We start from the raw sequence: 21353 nt of genomic DNA on the forward strand, positions 1-21353 counted from the left end.
TGCTCTTGTGAATGGGACTTTAGAATTCCCCCAGCAGCAGCAGCATGCTGCATTCTATTTACACTTGTGCTATACTTTCCAACTCCAAAATAAATTTCTATATTACATTATTTAAGGTTCATTGCCACATAAAATGCTTAAGCAATGGGTTTGCTGTTGAAGCTTCGCCTGAAGATTTTTGAGGTTCATTCTGATCATTGCTTCTCAGCACAGGGAATTAGTGGAAACATAAGACAAAAAAAAAAAAGGTAGTTTTGCCATTCACACCCCACTGTTTTATGCTGATTAATGCATGGCTACGAAGTATTTCGTGAACTTCAGAAATATCTAAACAAATCTTGCAGAAGCCATTTATTGAAATTGCAGGTGTTTATTTCACTGCACAAAACTAATGCTGAAATGTACATGTGTGTGATACTTTCAACATGGTCGTTGTGACTAGCATACCACGTAGTATTTCACTAATCAAGTTGTGATAAATATGTTTGCTAGTGAGTTCATGCAAATTCCCCCCCTCCCCAGTGATCATGGTCCCAAGCAATTAAAGTATCATGTTATTTTTCAGAAAACAGATTCAGCACATGAGTATTCTTTGCAATATCGCTATGAACATTCTGAACAGACCTGCTAAGTTAAGGAACCAGATGTAACAGAAGCGCTACAGGTAACAATTGTGATGGCTCTAAAAAGGATAAAAACTGCTTCCTGAGACAACTCAGGAAGCAGCAGTGCGATGAATTTCAATGATTATCATATGAAAATAGTATTGCTCGGTGCAGAGTGTGTACAAAACATCTGGAAAAAATAGATAAAAACTCACGGATTGTGCAAGGTTTCAGTGGGTCATTTAAATTAGAAACTTTCACATTATGCAATCAATCACAAATACACAAAGATTGTTTGTTGGAAGATACAGCTCTTAAAAACTGCTATATCCTTAACAACACACCAAAGAAAATTGAATGAAAGATTATTTCAGCCATTAGAAAAATTGTTTAATACAGCTTATTATATTGCAAAGCATAATAAACCATTTTCTGATTTAAGATTTAATTTTAACTGCTTAATAAATTTGATGTAGGCATTGCTCTAAAGGAATATCAAAATAGGGAGGGAATTTTTCATTGTGCAATTTCCTTCCTTTCATCAAAATATGGGAAATTTATTTTTCATAATGCAGCTGTTATCCGTAAGTTTATTGCAGAAATTTTAGATTATAACTGTGTTAATATTCTTTTGGATGTGTTAGCTGATAAATATACAGAGATATGTAAGACTATAAAAAAAAGTTGTTCTTTTCCATAGTACCTACTGACTTCTTCTGCATTAGGTTACTATGAATGCTAGGAAGCAATACGAGGGGTAGAAAATGGACAGTAAGACTCAAAACAAGTGGGGACAGAAACATGATTGGAAGAGAAAATAGATTAGCTGTCATGTTGGATATAAATGAGCCTGTAATGCTACACTGTATTACACACAGGTTAAATTTTTAGTGTGTTGGACTCAGTACAAGAAACAAAATATCTTGATGAACTGGACAGTGTTCTTCAGATATTGTATAAATTTTACAATAATTATTCAAAAAGACTAAGACGACTAGGCCATGTTGCTCAGTTGTTGCTCCTGAAAGGCATGTATATTTGCATCAAATTTGATGGGTATTAAGCAAAGTTAATGCTCATCTTGCTCTCTTAAACAATTATGACATAGTGGTTTTTCATTTAGAAGTGCTCAATGAAAATTGAAAGGATGTTGCTGTGGCTGTTGTTGAAATACATAAAAGCCTTTCAATTTGTTTTAACTTTACATTTCTTTCCAGATTTTCTTTCCATTTTCAAGGAATTTCTCCAGTTTTTTAAGCACAGATCATTATTGTAAGCATAGTAGAGCTTTATACTAATAGGGCAATCTCTGAGTTAAATGACTTGGAATCTAAACCAGGCAAATATGGAAAAAAATGTGTCAATTCAATTACTATTAGTGGGACGTTTAAGAACATTCAGCTTCATTGATCGCTAAATTTTTAAATTTTTGATTCAAACAAGCAGAAATAGTGCTGTCTTTGACACTTTCATATGGCCTCATGACAATTTGGAAAGTTATGGAAAAGATGAAATTGTGACTTTGTACAATGACTTATATATGTCATTTCAAGTACAGTCTTCTAAAGGGCAAAACATGAAATCATTACATAAACTACTGGTACAAGTTAAAAATTTTGGAGCAAGATGCAGAAATACATGAATTGCTTTTTAAAGCAAATTCACACAAAGAAAGGTTTTTTTTTTTTTTTTTTTCCCTTCTCAGCCAGTTATTGTCAGTAGTCACAGTTTTACCGTCTTTCATATCATCTTGTAAATGACATTTTAGACAAATGAATCTCCTTAAGATTTATCTCAGAACATACATATACAACAAGACACTCGATATCTTTCTGATGATTAAACTCAGTGGACCTTCGATCATTTACAGACTTTCATCCTCAAACAGCAATAGACTCTTGGTTTTTTTGAAGGAAAACATCAAGACGCTTTAACAGTGCAAACAGAGAATGTCTGTTATATACATTTACTCAGCAAAATTTTATTTTGCAAGTAAGTAGATAACATATGCCTAAATTAAATTTTATATAAAAATGCAAAATACTTATTTTCATAAAATACAAGCATTGCTGAACTTTTGAAGTATTCCTTTAATTTTGTATATCAGTATGAAATTTTACTCAAGTTTTGTGAACAGAAAAATAATTTTTTATTGTAGAAATTATCTCATAGTAATAAAAGAAGCTGCATTAAAATTTAAGTAATTTGAATCTCAATCAGCAAATGCAAAAAATCAGAAAAAATTTTGCAAAGACTCTTTAATGATACATAACATTGAGATACTAAATTCTGTACACACAAAACATTCCAATGCAAAGGAAAAAGTTATTACTACTAATCTGAAAAAATGATAACACACAAATAAAACAATTACCATGATTTGTAAGAATAAAGGGGAAAATTTGAAATACCTGTTCTTATCTTCAAAATCAATTTTATTTTCAATTCTCAATGGAGCTATTTTATCATCTGTTTCAGAAATTTTTCTCATTGGTGAAGCAGGCCTACAAAGTATATACTCAATTTTAAACGAAAATTCAAGTTCATACATAAAATGTAACAAATTTATGTTTCAGTTACTGTTGTTCATCAGAAAATAAGATATTGAACTTGAAATTAATAAAATTTAAAACACATATGTTAAATGGGCATACATCTTAAAACTCCAGTTATGCACAAACATACCTAATCACGATCTTTTGTTAAATTCAAAATTAATCTTTACATTAATGAAGATATAATGAAAACATAATAATTACTAATTTATATTATGCAAGATTGTTTACAGCATCCAAAATTTTAGTGTATATGCTATACTTAATATATTTCTATATCCAAATTCTTCAGTGTATCAAGAGCCCAACCAAAAAAAAAAAAAAAAAAAAGTTTTTTCAATCATTTATATCATTACAGATTTTGATTCAAACCTTCAATATGTAAGACATAACAGTAGATCCTGCGAATGCATTATCTGCTTTTTAACATGACTAAATCTATGCTACTTCAGTAAATAATTCATTTTTAATTTCAACTAATTACAAAATTAGAATTTATCCTTGCACTACTCAATTTCAGTACGAACATGTATTAACACATTTAATATGTTAAGGTCTGTAGATGTGGCAACAGGAAATATGAATAATATTTTTTAAATGAAAGCTTAAATTATTTTATAACTGCTAAGTCCAAAAGTTTCTAATAACTTAATTTACTATTATATATTTACTATAAGATATTATAAAAATAGTATAAATATAATTAAATTTTACACATACAGTTGACTACTAAAATACATGGAACTTAAGGATACGGATTAATTAAGGGCTAATTCCATCCCATGCAATCAAAAATCAGTATATAACTTTCATCTTTTCAAAAATTTAATTGATTAGAAGCCTGAATAAGATAAAACATTACATTATATATTATATGTTGCATTTTGGCATATTTTGCATGCTAGAAAAGCCAATTTTTTTCAAGTCAGAGTAAAGAAAATATGTTTATAAAATTGATTTTTTTAATTTTAAAACTGTCAAAATATGAATATCTGCTTTATTTAAAACATTTTTGTAACCAGAGGCATATTATCAAAGGTTCCAAAAAATAAAGAAGGGGGATGTGAGGATCTTTTTATAGACATGCCCTATACATATTCTGTTTAGACACATTAAAACATGAATTGATATTTGGCAGGAAAAGATTCAAATGCAGTAGCCTCTATTAATTATCATATCATCTTGTGCTGCTATTAATATAATATTAAATAATTTTCTAGCCCCTAAAGTGATATTTTACATCAAAATATAATTTTGACTGCATTTAAAAATTTCAGAAAGCCTAAAATGGGACAACAATAGAAACTTCTACAAAAACATCCAAAAGTTGTTCTATGAACATGTTAAAAAACGATATTAAAAAAAAAAGGTGTATACAAACGGCTTGACACAATTTCACTCACTAGAAAAAAAGGCATGGTTTTCTCAATGCTTAGAGCTTAAGTTCATTTTTATATTGATTGTTTAACACTAGAACGGTGGTAGGGGCATTTTGATCCCTGAGCACTTTTGACCATTGATTACTTTTGTTTTATTGGAAGGAATCATTTGGAATTTTTTTACTTTTCCTAAATAGATAACAAATATTTGTAAAAAAATTTTCAGCATTCTAGGTTTGTTAGTTTTGGAAATATCGGAATGTATTCCTAGAACGGCGGATGGGGGTCATTTTGACCCCTTTACATTTATCCCTCTCTCTGCTAGATTCATTGTCAAATAACCCATGAAAAACATTCACTGATAAGGATTTTTCGACTGCATTCATACTACCTCCCAGAGGGATAAAAAACCTGGGTGATCTCACTACTTTGTAATGTGTACATTTGCATTTATCTATTCGTTTGAAGAAAATACAACAAGGAAGGTAGATGCAGGGTTTTTCATGCCTACATTTCTTTACAGAAATAGTTTATTTTACAGATGTATTTTCCCGTTTGTTAGTTCAGGTGATAAGAGTTAGATCAGATGTTTTCTTGGTAATCCCAAATCAGTATTTTAGTACACATGAATTCTACCATCAAGTTCATTATCACCTTTACTTTATACCGTGAGAGTCATATGCTATAATATATTCCTTATCGTTTTTTGTTAGTCTGATATTTTTCTACTTTTTTTAACTTTGACAAAATATGTCTTAAAAAGCGGAAAGAGGTCTTACAGATGAAGAAATTAAAAAATTGTTGCAGGAGCTATCTGAAAATGAGTCTGACAAAGGTGAAATTGATAATTTTTCTGTAGAAAGTGAATATGAATTCCAGACACAAACTATTAGTGAATCCGAGGACGGCAAAGTAAATGAAGAACTCGGCAGAAATAAACGGGCAAAAATGGATCAGGGTAATTGCAAAACTGTTATTACAGCTCCTGATAACACTATATGGAATGAAATAAATTCCAAAAATTCAGTCTGTGTCCGTGTTTTTTCTTATAGTGTTCTAAAAAAAACAGCAGGCCCAACATTTTTTGCAAAGCGCCATGTTTCTTTGAGGACAAAGTGTCTAGTGCTTTCAAGTTTTTTATTGATGATGATATCTTGCTGCATATAAAGAAATGTACAGAATCCTAAGCTCATTGGCAACTTGGAAATAAAAACTGGAAGTTATCTCTGGCTGAGTTAGATGCTTTTGTTGCTATATTGTATGTTCGAGGAGTAACAAGAGCAAAGGGCTTAGATTTATATTTCTTGTGGCCCGAAGTATGGGGAACACCATTTTGCAAAGAAACTATATCAAGAGATAGATTCAAAGAAATAAAACAATTTTTAAGGTTCGATGAAAAGATAACAAGATCCACTTGATTACAGACTGATAAATTTGCTGTTGCATCAGACATGTGGAACAAATTTATTGAAAACTGCAAAACATGCTACAGGCCAGGACAAAATATTACAGTTGATGAACAGTTATTCCCATCTAAAGCTACATGTAGATTTACACAATATATGCTTAATAAACCTGACAAATTTGGAATACAATTTGGTTATCTGTTGACGTTGATACTAAATACCTCTTGAATGGATTTCCTTATCTAGGAAAAGATGAAACAGCAAATCCTCAATTACATTTGTCTGAAAATGTTGTCATAAAATTAACAGAGCCACATCTAAACAAAGAGAGGAATATTACCATGGATAACTATTTTACTAGCATTAAATTAGGAGAAATGCTAAAATCAAAAAATACAACTATGGTCAGCACAATGAAAAAGAAAAGAAGAGAAATTCCTATATCTTTGAAAAATATGCGTAGTAATCTTTATTCATCGACAATAGAGGAACATGATAATATCACACTTACCATCTATCAAGGCAAAAGAAACAAAAGCGTTTTTCTACTGAGGTCATTACATTCTACTGTAAAAACTGAAGACAGTCTCAAGAAGTAGCCCGATTCAATAGCATTTTGCAACGCAACAAAGTATGGTGTGGATATTTGTGATCAGATGTGTCGAAAATATTCAGTTAAATCGGCTTCTAGACGATGGCCTGTACATATCTTTTTAAATATTTTGGATCACGCAGTTTTGAATGCCTGGATAATTTATAAAAGTGTAAAAGGAAACACCATTAACAGGTGAGATTTTCTACTGAAATTAGGAGAGAAGTTAAGAGTGGTACATATGGCTTAAAAACTCCCAAAGATCCTTCCTGAGTCTTCAGAAAAACGCATGAAAAGAAAATGGTTATAGAGAGAAAAAAGTGTCAAGTACAGAGATGCAATGGAAACAAATGTCAAGAATATTTTGCATCGTGTTGCGAAGTTGTGTGCGGAAAATGCACTGGAAAAATTGTTAAAAATTATTTTTGTATCAAATGCATTAATTCGTAATACGTATGTGTAATCTTTAATATTTTAAACATTAAATAGAACTGAAACAAAATGATTTACATATTCCATTTAGTTACATCTATAATGATATAACTGAAACATCAGAGAACACTTCTCATTTCGGGATTTAGGGAGTGAATCATCCTCCGAGTAAGTACCTAAAAATATATTATTATATAAATTGTGTTTCATTTTAGTTAACATTAGTTTTAATTTGTGAAACCATTTATTTGCAATCGATTCTTATATCAAATTAATGAGTTATTTGAGTAACTGTAGTATGATCCAATTGATCTCCATGTACTCGATACATTTATAGTATTTTAAAAAGTCAATAAATTAACATGTGCTATTAAATATAAATTATGAAATACATATAAAGTACATATTTGTGCCAATGTATGGCATTAAAAATTGTTTTACCATTGTTATTTCAGTACTTTCATGGAAGGATCAAAATGACCCCTTACTGCCGTTCAGTAAGATTTTCCCACTGTTCTAGTATTAAATCAGCCAACATGTCCTCAGTTTAAGTCTCAATAGCAGAAGGGCAGCAAAAGGATACCGACCTTCATTGAAGCCATCTCTCAGCTAACATAATTATTAACGAATGAAAAACAGCATGATCTAGCTACAACTCATATGAGTTACAAGATACAGATGATGGCATAAAACTAAATCAGCTCCAATGGCAGTAACAACATGCCCTCTACATTAGAGCCTGAAAAAGTTACTGGCTGCTTTGCTACCACTTTTCACATAAAAACAACCAAACTGAATCACCACAGCATCAATCAGCCACATACAGTGAAACACTTGCCCATACATTGGAACTTCAATCATGCCCACAAACTCAATGGGTTTACTCACGATACAGTACAAAGTCCGTAATCCGGACGTCCATTATCCGGAATGATCTGTAATTCAGACCTCAAAGCCACAAACTTTACGCATGCGCACGTTGAAAGAAATGTTTAATAAAGTAAACAAATAAATATTAAGATTTTTTTTTGTAAAATTTGATACCCTTTAGATCATAATTGCTCTTTATTTCAGAAATTACAGTTTCATATTTTTAATTGTATAATTTTTGCATGCCATCCTACCAGATTTAAATTGATGATCTATAATCCGGAAAAAACCCCAATCCGGGATTGCCGAAGTCCCGACGAGTCCGGATTACAGACTTTGTACTGTGTAATGCATGCATCATACCTATCAAATGAAGGCATTAAAGGATGACTCTGAAGCGACTACTCATCCTAAAAAAGGCATAGCTTGCTCAATACACATTTGCTTTGATCATCTGAGTCATCATGTCATGGTTTTAAGTTCTCAGTTTGAAACTCAATGTTAGCAAGATGCATTGATATTAACAGTGCCATTTATCAACTAACATCGCCATTAACAAACCAAAAATGTTCCACAGTAATAACTAACCAAAATTATCAGATATAAATGGCACCATAAGGCCCAAATCAGATAATACAGCAAACTACAAGCACACCTACTTACGGTCCTAATATTTTATACACATATCACACCGGACAGCTTTTAAGTAGCAAACAATCCACAATGATTTTATACTTTAATTAAAAGCTATGCATTAATTATTTCAACAAGGCTGAGAATCACTTATCATTAACTGAAACATAATTCGATACACAAATACGTAAAAAAATTTATTATTATTAAAATTTTGGTACTCTTCTGTTATAAGGATCAGTTCAGAAATGTATGTATGTGTGTATATATATGTGTACACGCACATATATATGTATGTGCATATATACGTGTATACACACACACATATATATATATAGGCACATGTATATGTATCCATGTGCACACATACATTTCTAAATGCGGTTCCAATAACAGAAGAGTACCAAAATTTTAGTACTAAACTTCTAAAATAAATTTTACATAAATACTACATGACTATTTACTTGTATTACATCTATTTAAATATTTGCTATAATGCATTTTCATATAAAAATATGAATTTATATTCGATTCTGATTTTGTTATACACACAAATATGTTTATGGAGAGCTAAAAAAGTTACTAAAAAATTATGCTGTTTTGTACCAAAGAATTTAAAAGTAATATAAAATAAGCAATCTGCATAAGATGGGTGTAAAAATATGAAAAAAGACAATAAGAAAATGCGATAAATTTACCAGAAAACTGTAAATTAAAAAATAAATATTTTTAAAGAGAAAAATTTATCAACATAACTTTTGTTAAGAGTACAGCTGATGGCATATTGTCAGTAGTAATAAGGAACAAAAGGCTTCTGGCTGTTGTTTTAAATCAGAATGCATTTTATATCTCTATTTTTCAATTAATAATGCTCAGTACAGTGAGTTTGAAAGACAAAAATATGATGGTATGATTTTTGATAAAGCTTTTGAAATTTCTAATAGAAGCTTGCTAACAATGGTATGCAATATTTTGTTGCACCATAAAATGAATGTTAGAAAATTAAATCCAGTACCTTTTATTTTTGTTGATTTAATATTTTAAAAGTACCAACTGATTCTTTTTAATATTCAAAGAAAATAAAAACCCACACTGAAATAGCATTATAAAATTATATATATAATTAAGGAGAAAAAAATATATCTAATCCGTTCTAAATTCTGCATTACATTTAGTGAGCAGGCTCCATTAGTCAGACTAATGCATGAAAAAATACAGAATTCGGCAAAGATCTACAAAAAAAGATAGAGATGCTGCTCAGTCTATGCTGCATCATATGGTGCTGTGGATTGCTTTTAATTTATCTTTTGGATAATTGCACAATGCTGATTCTCATATTATTAACTCATTTCTATAACTGCAGGATCTAATGAACACATAATAAACATTTCTTCTGCATGGAGTTATTTGTTTAACTTAGATGATTAAAATGTTAGTGGCAGTACTGGTTAGTATGTTAGCAGCTAAACGTTTATTATATGTATTACTACAATTAAGACACAATAACACGCCGAATAAATACTAATTCAGAAGTCAAACAACAAAAATCAGCGTTAATTTGCAAAATTTTCACAGGACTAGTTTCGATGGTTTTACCGAACCATCATCTTCAGCTGCAAAACCGCAAATGAACAAGATAGGAAATAATGTTTAGATAAGATAAGAAAGCCTGGACAAGAATAAGCAAGTGGCGCCATCTGTTGGCGAAACCAGAACTAAAACATAATTTCTCTAAAAGCCGAAGGCAAATTTGGATTGGAATTAGGATCGTTAACTAGAACAGAAAGAATTTTATGAATGTGAAATGCCTCTAGAAAATCCAGTTCTCCAATGGAAGATGTTTTTTGAATAATTTTGGCAGCAGAAAAATTGAAAGTGTGATTTTCGGACCAACAATGTTGAGCAACAGAAGACTTCTGTGTTTCCTTTTTTCTAACATATGCTTCATGTTCTTTGACACGAAATTTTAAGGCTCTCTTAGTTTGGCCAATGTAAATTAAACCGCACTGGCAAGGAATCCTATAAATACCCCAGGAATTCATATCCGGAATGGGGTCCTTGAGTATAGAAGTTGGAATTTTATTGATGGGAGAGTAAACAACCCGAAAGTTAAATTTCTGCAAAATATGTGCAACTTTATAGCTAATTGATGGAAAGAAGGGAATGACAACAGAATTTTTATAATCTCCTAAAATAAGAGTGTGGCTTTTGGTGTGTTGAGATGAGAATTTTTTAACTGCTTGATTAATAATGTTGGGTGAAAAGCCCCTGTCAATAGCTATTGCTTTTAAATAATTTAGTTCTTCATCAAGGGCCAGTTTGGAGGAGCAAACTTGAAGAGCATGGAAAACATAGGAATAAAATGAAGCTAACTTTTGTTTAGTCATAAGCATATGTTAGAAAAGCATATGTTAGAAAAAAGGAAACACAGAAGTCTTCTGTTGCTCAACATTGTTGGTCCGAAAATCACACTTTCAATTTTTCTGCTGCCAAAATTATTCAAAAAACATCTTCCATTGGAGAACTGGATTTTCTAGAGGCATTTCACATTCATAAAAATCTTTCTGTTCTAGTTAACGATCCTAATTCCAATCCAAATTTGCCTTCGGCTTTTAGAGAAATTATGTTTTAGTTCTGGTTTCGCCAACAGATGGCGCCACTTGCTTATTCTTGTCCAGGCTTTCTTATCTTATCTAAACATTATTTCCTATCTTGTTCATTTGCGGTTTTGCAGCTGAAGATGATGGTTCGGTAAAATCATCGAAACTAGTCCTGTGAAAATTTTGCAAATTAACGCTGATTTTTGTTGTTTGACTTCTGAATTATGTATTACTATGTTTTGATTTATTTTGAATTCAACAGAAATTGACAAAAGCTTCAACTAAAAATTTATAAACTTAGTTTCTTACCCTTCATTTACTGTGCCTTCAGGAAAAGTATTGTCAAATGTCTTCTCATAGTCCAGCATCAAATCATCAGATGCAATGCTGGAACAAGATGACCCCAAATCAGATCCTAAAAGTAAACTATCTCGGTGATCACCTGTGCGACTTTTACGGCTGCAGTAACTTCCAACACTATCTGTTCTTTTTTTAGAAGAACTAGCCATCTGTAATGCATGTAATTCCGTTACAGCTAACTGTAAGGACTGCATATCAGATTCCTCAGATCTTGGTTCTCCAAAAAATGTTAGTCCAGGTTGATCAGAAATTTCATCATCAATCAAAAACTCTCTATTTTCCACTTCAGAAGGAGGGCTTAGAACTCCATTTTCTGTGCTGTCTGACTTCTCATCAGAATCAAGACTAGATTGTTTAGAATTCAATGTTTGATACTCTGACGTTTTTCTAACAGTTTTAGGTTTTTCTTCATTTACACTTTTTTCAGATTCATTCTGAATATAGAAAACACTGTTTCCTCCAGACAATGGCTGATTCAGTTGTCTCCTCATTTTGGGAATACATGAAGAATTTACGGCCTGAGGTTGTGCAATTCGCTGCATCTGTTCAGAAACAGTTTTTTCTCTTGAATTATAAGAATTGCAATCTAACGGTTTGCATGACTTTTTCTGATATGATAATAATCCTTTATATGAAGCATATGTTGAAAAGATATTCTCAGAAGCACTTATTTTAAAAGAGTGTTTTTCTCGTGGACTGCTTCCTCCCGAACTGCTGAAAGGCTTCGGAACCACAGACCTCTCTGTTTCAGGTCCAAAATGCTTTTCATCAAAACTCCATTTACCATTTGGCTCTCTTTTATATGTTGGTGCTTTTACTGACATTTTTGTCTCAGAACGGCAATATTTTGGAGTACTAGTTGACCTTGTAGAACATGTATCAATGGAAACAGGAGAGGAATCATCTTGCAATTCTAGATGCTCCAAGTCCTTAATTGTATCAGAATCTTCAGGCTTAATTTTTTCATTCAAACTATTTCCTATGCCTGAATCAAAATCTGATAAACTATCATGACTTTCGAACCCCTTCCTCGATGGAGATTTTGACTGAGGACTTTGTCCCGAAGAACTATTCCTACTACCTACACCTCTAAAATCTTTAGTTTGTTGAGATTTAGGAACTGCTAAACTTTCTGTATTGAGGTGAGATACACTGTGAGCAGATTTAGAAACAGCAACATACTGACGAGGAAGCCCAGTTCCTTTTCCGGGTATCCTAGTTTGTTTTTCTTCACTTACATCTTGGTTAACAATTTTATCTGGACAACTTTTACTACCTAGACTCTTTGGTTTGAATTGTGATTCAGTCTTAGCTACCTTATTTACAGGAGGTGATGCATTATTAGTAATGTTAACAGCAGATCGGGAATTAATTATGGGATTATTGTTCACAACATGCAAAGTTTCATTATCATTATAATTTGGAATATTTGTCTTTTGTTCAGCAGTAAGCGAAGTTGTGGAAGGTAGACTAGAGCTAAACCGAGGAATGTTTGACTGGAAGCTATTTTTCAAATTTTTTATTTCGCCAGGGTCAACAGTACTGACAGAACTATGTTTTGTAGATAATGGAATGCTCTTTTTAGCTGCATATTCAATATTTGCATTTTGTGTTCTAGAATAGGGAGTAGGACGTGCCAGTCGCGATGCCTCTTCTAGCTTAGTGGAAGCCATATGAACAGTAGTATACGAACGATTCCCTCCACTAGCTTTCTTGGAATAGCATGCGCCCATTCAGAGGTGTATTCAAAAAAATACTGAAATTTAAAAAATATATTTATTTATCAATTTTAATACAAAAAAATAGAAAACTTTGTAATAATTACGTTAAAATGATGCAAGGTTTTATAGAATTTATCTCATCAGTAACACATTTTTCAATAATAAAAAAGTGAAAGCAGAATCTTTTGAATACATATTTTTCTAAAATGTATTGAACACACAAGTCATAATTACTTTTACATTGGTGATGTCACAAATATAGCAGTTCAAACTTAACATATGCAAAGTGGCCAACGTCAGAAAAAATTTCCAAATATGCTGATTCTAAGCACACTCAAACTTTTTTTTTTTCTTTTTTTTTAATGAAGCCCCCACTAAAAATTTTATCTGTAATTCTATTTGCATAATTAAAAGGCTGACAGCTGCACATGTTTTTAAATTAAGCAAATTATAAAAACAAAAGTATATTGTTTTTATTACATGCTGAACGTAATTTCGTTACAGAAAAATGGGATGTTCGGAAGCTTCATAAACAGCGACATTTAAAATGCTTTCATTAGATAAAAATAGTAATTTAAAATATTCTCCAATGTAACAGAAACTATATTTCAACAAACTATAGAAAAGGGGGACAGATAATGTTTTTCCACTACACACTTTATCATATTATGAATCAGGATCTGTTCAGAAAAGCCCAATGAACATGCACTTTTGCCTCTATTAAGTTAGAGAACATACACTGGCTATCATTAAGAAAAAATCATAAAAATGATGATTACTCAAAAAGTTACAAGGAAAATTTAATGAAACTGACTCACAATATATAACATACAGTAAGATATAAAATAAGATGAAAAGAAATTACCAGACAATTATGGTGTCATATAAATTAGCATATGTGTAAAATGAACAAATCGGATGTATCAGTTTAATTTTAATCAGTTTTATAGGAAAATTACCTTCAATATGGAGTATGATCTCCCCTAGAAGCAATACAGCACATACAGCAATGTGCAATACTGTCAATTATGCAGTCTGTCAGTTCCATTAGGAAGTGACAGCCATTGGTCTTACAAAGCAGTTGCAAGCATGGCAAGTCTGAAGAAGAGGATTGAGAGAGGCTTCCTAAAGCCTCCCAAACATGCTCGATTCAGGTCCAGTGATCGAGCTGGCCACTTCATGAGCTCAATTATTCGCTGCTGAAGGTTATACATTTACATATACATGATGTATATATATATATACATGCATTATACATGAAGCAAGCCCTGGGGGATCTAGCACTGTCATCCTGTAGCAGAAAGTTATCACCTATTGCCCCAGCATAAAGGCACACATAAGCATCAAGGTCGTCATCTCTATAGGCCTCAAGCATTCATGGTTCCATGTAGAAAGACATGGAGGTCTGTGCATCCACCCGAAGAGATACCACCCCAAACACAGACACTGCCTCCTACGTATATATGCATCTCTTTCATGCATGTTTGATGGATGAAAACGGGTTTCAGGTTCTCTACAAATCAAACAATGCTTACTGTCATTTTAAAAGCCAAACCTGGACTCATCTGTAAAGAAAACAGCCCTCCATTGATCAGTTGTCTGGTGGACATGTTAACATACCTACCTCAAAGGTTCAATGATGTGATGCGAGCAGCATGCAAATGGCTGGTCACCTCACGTATAAATCTTTCCACACATGGTTGATGTTGACACCAATCTACAAGTGGATGCAGCAAGAGAGGATCTGAGTTAAGTCAGAGTTCAGGTTCTATTCCTCTATATACATACCCTCGACTAAACGTCCTTGATGATGAATGTGTGGTTAGAAATTGTTGCCAAAGTCTATAAACCACAGAAGGACTCACATTTAGCAATTAGGCCACTTCTATCTGACTTTGTCCTGCCTCTAGCCCCCAATAGCTCTCTATCACAGTTCTTCGGGAAAATGATGCCTGGAGATCACTGTTACAAATTCTCTATCCCAAATTTCTTATCTCAGTAGCACAGCAAAATTTGCAGGCTTGCTCTAAAACATGTCATTTTATGCTATTCGCAGATGACGAATTTCAACTGCAGTGTCACTAATTTGCATACTGCACTTTTACTCAGCAATTCTTATTTGACTACATATTCAAATTTTATACAAACTAGCTTATTTTTGAACAAGTTATCACTATTTTTTAGATTTTTCCTTAATTTTTTTAAACCAGTACATAAAGCATCTAAAATATGCAGGTGTTGTAACACAATTCTTCTGTTTTTATTTGTTTCGATCAACAGTCTCCACAGGAATTTTAAGCACTACTAACACTAATTAGCACATATTATGACTAGCCAAAAAATATATATATACTCTGATATATTTACAAAAACATGACAAAATAGGAATTTTCATTAAATGACAAGAATGCCGAGTTATAGCAATAATATGGTACCATGTCACTGATAACAGGAATCACAATAAGACCACATATGTATGAAATTATCTCTTTATGATATATTAACATATTGTAATAAATCTTAGAAATCAAGCAAAGCCAAGAAATAATTAATTTGTAACAGGAATGACTACAAAATATAATACCAGTAACATTATTATATAATAGCTGAAAATTATACTTCTTGAATACCCTAAATATACACCCAATATATGTTCTTAGATATTGTATAAAATAATTCAGATTTACATTAATTTTCAAACTTTTAAAGAAAAAATAGAAAATTTTAAAAAATTATATTCGACACCATTTTTAGACAGATTTTAAAAAAAGGGGGGGAATCTTTTATACACTTCTTACAAATATAATCAAGATTATGGTGGTTTGAATTTATGATTCTGAGGAAAAAAATAGATTTAATATATTCAATCTATCTGGACATATTGAATTTATTACGTATACAGGAAATACATTTTATTACGTATACAGGAAATGCGTAACTATATGTGTATGAAGAGTTATTTGCAAGGTAGCACTAAAATCAGACTTTAAAAAGAGAACATATAAAACAAGCTTTAAAAAGTATTTTATTCAAATTTAACCACAATTCACTGTCTGTCTACCACAAGAATACCTTCCGAAAGAATGTCTACAGTGGTCTGTTGCTGCAGAAATAAAACCTAACCCAATTTTCATATGGGCGTCTTTAATGACAAATTGGCGATGTAAGTTTTCTGAGTTTACTAAAATATTCATTTTGTCTTTTCCATAGCTAACATTTGTCTAGAACAAAATAACATTAAAACTTTTACTTGACTCACCCCTATTTGAAATGCATAAGGCCCTTTATTATAGTTACAGCCTCCAGTTAAATACACTGGTTAAAGTAGTTCTCATGATAGGCAGATATAGTATAAATAAATAATGTTTATTAATTCAGTTTTGAATATAATGGTGTTTATACAAGATCCAGCATAAGCAATAATGACAGGTCTCGCCAATAACCAAAAGCGGTTACAGTTGGGCTGATAACCGCTTACAGTTGGTTGGTTTTTGAGTATAACTTGTGAAAATATGGCTTTATCTAACTCCACCTCAATTTAAATCCAGAAAGCATGCATGGATGAAATCCAATAGTCTTATAAACCTCTTAAACCACACTAAAAAATTTTCAAGAAGATAAATCAAAAGGAGTTCTCCAAAGCTACTGCACCCAATAATCAAACCTGGGACTACTGCTATGAAAGCACCTTCACTAACCAATATATAGATCAGGTGATATAAAATGACAGTGAAGCACATACATGAATACTTATACCTCAAATAATTTAACTTCAGCATTACTTTTGACCAATCTCCAACATAGTACATATAAATTACCAATATCATCAATATCACATCTAATAGTAAAATATATGAAAGACAAAAGATTAAAATGCCTACAATGTTTTGGTATCACCTGGTGTCCCAAAACTAAAAACATAAAGAAGTGAGACACAATTTGCATTTGTGAGATATTATTATGCATGTTTTCAGCATCATTCACAAAAATTCCAATGAATATCAATGCAAACTTCAGCCAGGGAAATCTCTTCAAGATCTGTACTTTAAAGTAAAATATATATATAAAAAAGGTCTCTTATAGTTCTGTTACAACCAAAACTGGTGCAAAAATATAAAATTAACTATGAAAATGTAGACTGCATAAAATACTACCGTAAATTGTATAATTTAGCAGTTCAGTTGTTAATTTCCATTAGTTTCTCAATTTAATATACTTTGCAGAATAAAATTACATCTTCTTTGAGGTTTTGATGCAAGATAAATATCTGAAACCAATAAAATAAGTTTAGATTTTTTTTAATTTATAATTTTAATGGTTAAAAATATAGTGATTAATATATAGGAAACAAATTACTTAGCTTCAAAAGAATGAAATGAGAATGAGCTAAATTAAATGAACAAATTTAGCTTAAGAAAGCACAAGGAATGATAAAATCATGCATGGTTGATTATGCAATTGTAGAATGAATATTTTATCATGCCTTGTACAGAGCAAACTATGTCAAAATGATGCATGAAGGGCACGGAGTGATTACTAATATTAACAAAATAATGTTTATAATAATCAATTATAAACCAAAAAAAAAAAAAAAAGAACTTACGTTTCACATTTGCTTACTCTGCAGAATTTCAGACTACAGAGAAGACTGATATTTAAAACACATAGAATATCAAATCAATTAGTCGCATAATTTGCTTATTATTAAAACACTTCATTAGAATCCACATTTCCTGATAAATGAAATCTTACGAGAAACCTTACAAACTACATATGAAGTCACCTTAACAATATTATGGATCACTCATTTAATATGTGATATAAGAAAGCATCAATATGCTATAGTCTAAAAACAAGCAAAACCTCTTTTGTGCATCACGTTGTGAAACAACCTAGTATTCAAAAACTGATTAAAAGATCCTTTTAAACAGTCACATTTGAAAAAAATGAAACTGAAAGACAATCATAATCAAATGAAAAAAGCATCTATGAAACTTAATTTAAACTTAAATCCAACTAATGTAATATTTGATCACAAATCACTTTAAATTCCAATTTCTATGATAGACTTTACAGAATGCAAATCAAACTCCAAAGAAAATATTACTTCAAATTGAAAATGATTTTGAAATAGTATGCAATATTTTAATAAAAATAGCATATCAAAAACCATCCTAAATAAAGAATCTTGCATATTAAATCTACCAAGGTACAAATATTTTCAAAACTTGCTAAACTGAAACAATAATGCCATTTTCTTGAAAACCCGCGATCATTTTCAATTACTTGATTATAATTTTTAATTCTTGAAACAGCTCTTCATAAATTTTTAACATGTTATTTGAATGAATTTTCCTTATGATATGCATCTGTGAGAACAGCCAGCTAATGAAAAGGATGCTACGTATTTATTAAATATACATACTTTATTATTATTTATTGCTACATATTTATTAACAAATTTTACTAATACTTGTGAATATATCAGGTTTTAACGAAAGTTTCCCGTCATCAAAAATACTGTCATCTGCACAAACAGTTCATGCTTATGTATTTATCTATACTTTGTCAAATGCTTTTTGGCATTTGGAAGAAAGAGAATAGCATCATCATCATCATCTGTTTCGGATACCTTGCATCAATGCAAGGTATCCGAAACGGAACTATCATGCTACCAGATTAGAATCATCATTTACTTTCAGCTCTGTTGCAAAAAGTCAGCTATAGAATGTTGCCAAATCATGTTTACAGCTTTAGGTACTAATGTTGTATCATATAGCACTGTGAAGGTTTTGTACCGGAAGTTAAAAACAAGGACTATGACATTCAAGAAGCAGAGCGCTTTGTCTGGCCTACTGATGTTGATGAAGCCCGCCTGCAAGAACTTGTGGAAGAAGATCAGTACGCAACCACTCGAGAGCTTGCTAAGGAGTTAGTTAGGTGGTATTATCCACAAACAGTATCTGGAAAAAGGTAAAACCCTTGTCAGTAAGGTGTACAGTGAGATGCTAGTCTGTGTTGACACTGCTATCAAGGGAAAACATCAAACGAAATTCTGGTGAAGAAAGATAATGTTCCATCAAGATAATGTCTGCATTCACTGGCTGGACTCTTTATGGACTTGAATGGGATCTTTTGCCACACCCATCATATAGCCCCAACATCTCTCCTTCAGACTTCTACCCTTTTCACACCTGCAGCTACATCTTGCTGGTGCTGTCTTCTATTCTGCACAAGGCATCCAAAATGAGGTTGACCTGTTTTTGAACATGTGGCCAACAAGTTTTTGTGTCGAAGACTTTGAAAAACTAGCAAATTGTTGGCAGAAAATCATAGATTTGGGTTGTGAATACTACCCACACTAAAAGTACTAATTTCATGCCTTTTTTTCTAACTTTATTAAGAAGGTTTTTGGCAGAAAACTTTCATTACAACCAGATACTAATCTCCATTCAATAAAATTATAAGTTGTTAAAGATGTATTTTGGAAAGAGACTGCTATAACAGATGACAATTTCCTACGGATCCCCATCCAGTACAATTTTTTCAGTAATCTTTGCTTTCAGAAATTTTACATAACTAAGTTACATTATTTGGTCCCATGATCTTTCCTTCAATCTGATTGGTTGAAATATATGAAACATAACATCAAATAAAATTTTTTTGCCATCATAGTAAAACATCACAGTTAGAAATCTGCTGTTCAAAGTAGCTCTCTGGATGGATGCATTTCTAAGAATCATATTATATTTGAGAAATGCATATACACTGGTTTCCAAAAGTTAAGCATGCAATGCAAATTAGCAATTTTGGAAAGCATAGTTGAATTTGAGTGGCTGAAAACTGCTGTGCATGCAAAAATTATTTTACAGTCATATGTTAGAACCAATCATCTTTTACTGCCATATACTACAGTGACTGCCGATTTGGCAGTCACTGTAGTATATGCCAAATCGGCAGTCACTGTAGACAGCAGCATTCTGAAAGATTTAAGGAACCTCATTTAAATGTTGATACAAAGTTCTTATAACTTCCACTGGATAAACTTTGATAACATTCAGAGTTCTACGGCTAGAAGACAATGAATGGCATATAGTGACAGATGCATTAAAGCAAGACTGCCAATCAAAGATTTTGCTCTTTTCTCAGCAATTGATCATTTAGGAATTTCGCAAATATGGAAACAATTCTAAACAAGGCAAACAGCTGTCCAGAGACCTGTCTCCTGTCATACAAAGGCTACCATAGTCAGGGTTCATAGCCACATTTTAGTTAAAAAAATAAGCACCTATAAGTACTTTTCAAGCACATTTTAAGAAAAAAAAATAAGCACCTGTCTAATTACATTAAATGCATAACCTTAAAATTAGACTCGTAATTTAAAATATGAGAAATGCAGTATTTATTAAGAGAGAATAAGTATTACCTCAACCATGGAAAATAATTACTTTTTTTTTAATTTTAAATAACAGTTCAATTTACAGAACTAGTTTACAATGAAAGAAAAAAAAACTTTGCAGAACTAAACTATATTACAAGATTTAATGATGAAATTTCACTTCAAAATAGAGGAAATAAATAATAATAAGGCATATTTATTCTATTCGCTTGGAACTTAATAATAAATACAATTTATTTTTCCACTCATATTGATATTTAACTAATTTAAATCTAAATTCTGAACATTTTCTAAATTTCCATCGTATATCAGTTTTTCCTTAACAGATATTGCAAGAGGAACATTTCTGAAATCAGAAGACAGAAATTTGCTTCATGCAGTCATCCTTTAACAGTAAAAGCTCAACTACCCGCATACTTGAAAATTGGCGAACATTCGGACAGTCGAACGTAACTTGAAAAAGAGGAGCGGAGGGGGGGGGATAGACTGTAGCCGTTCTTTAGATTTTTCTGCTAAATAAATGCTTTTGACATTTTGATATGTGCATCATATGAAAACAAACCAACGGAACAGAAAAATATTCTGCTTTGCAAGCACAGTAAAACTCTTTTAAGTGTTCATAAACAAATCTCGGACCGAACATCAAAATTAATTATCTCTGCAAAATATCGCAAACGTTATTGCGCAATACGTGCACGGTAATTCTTCCCTACATGATATTACGCAATCGGATTCAACAGCTGCTGCCGGTATTGGAAGAATAAAGAACTAAAGAAAGGAAAAGAAAGAGACTTACCAATC

General features: G+C 31.7%; 1 protein-coding gene across 3 annotated transcripts in view; it reads right to left on the reverse strand.

Moving 5' to 3' along the window:
• The window catches only part of LOC118194160 (uncharacterized), an 83550-nt gene that overhangs the window by 51311 nt on the left and 10886 nt on the right, over positions 1-21353 (reverse strand). For all 3 annotated transcript variants that reach the window (XM_085811556.1, XM_085811557.1, XM_085811555.1), the window contains exons 2-3: positions 11382-13188; positions 3017-3109 (exon numbers count right to left, since the gene is read on the reverse strand). In XM_085811556.1, the coding sequence (XP_085667682.1) occupies positions 3017-3109; positions 11382-13165 (1877 nt within the window). In that variant the 5' untranslated portion in view covers positions 13166-13188. The remainder of the gene's footprint in view (positions 1-3016; positions 3110-11381; positions 13189-21353) is intronic.

This window comes from Stegodyphus dumicola, chromosome 2 (assembly GCF_044657685.1).
Source record: "Stegodyphus dumicola isolate Sdum_Otavi_A_Nest chromosome 2, ASM4465768v1".
NCBI classification, from domain to species: domain Eukaryota; kingdom Metazoa; phylum Arthropoda; class Arachnida; order Araneae; family Eresidae; genus Stegodyphus; species Stegodyphus dumicola.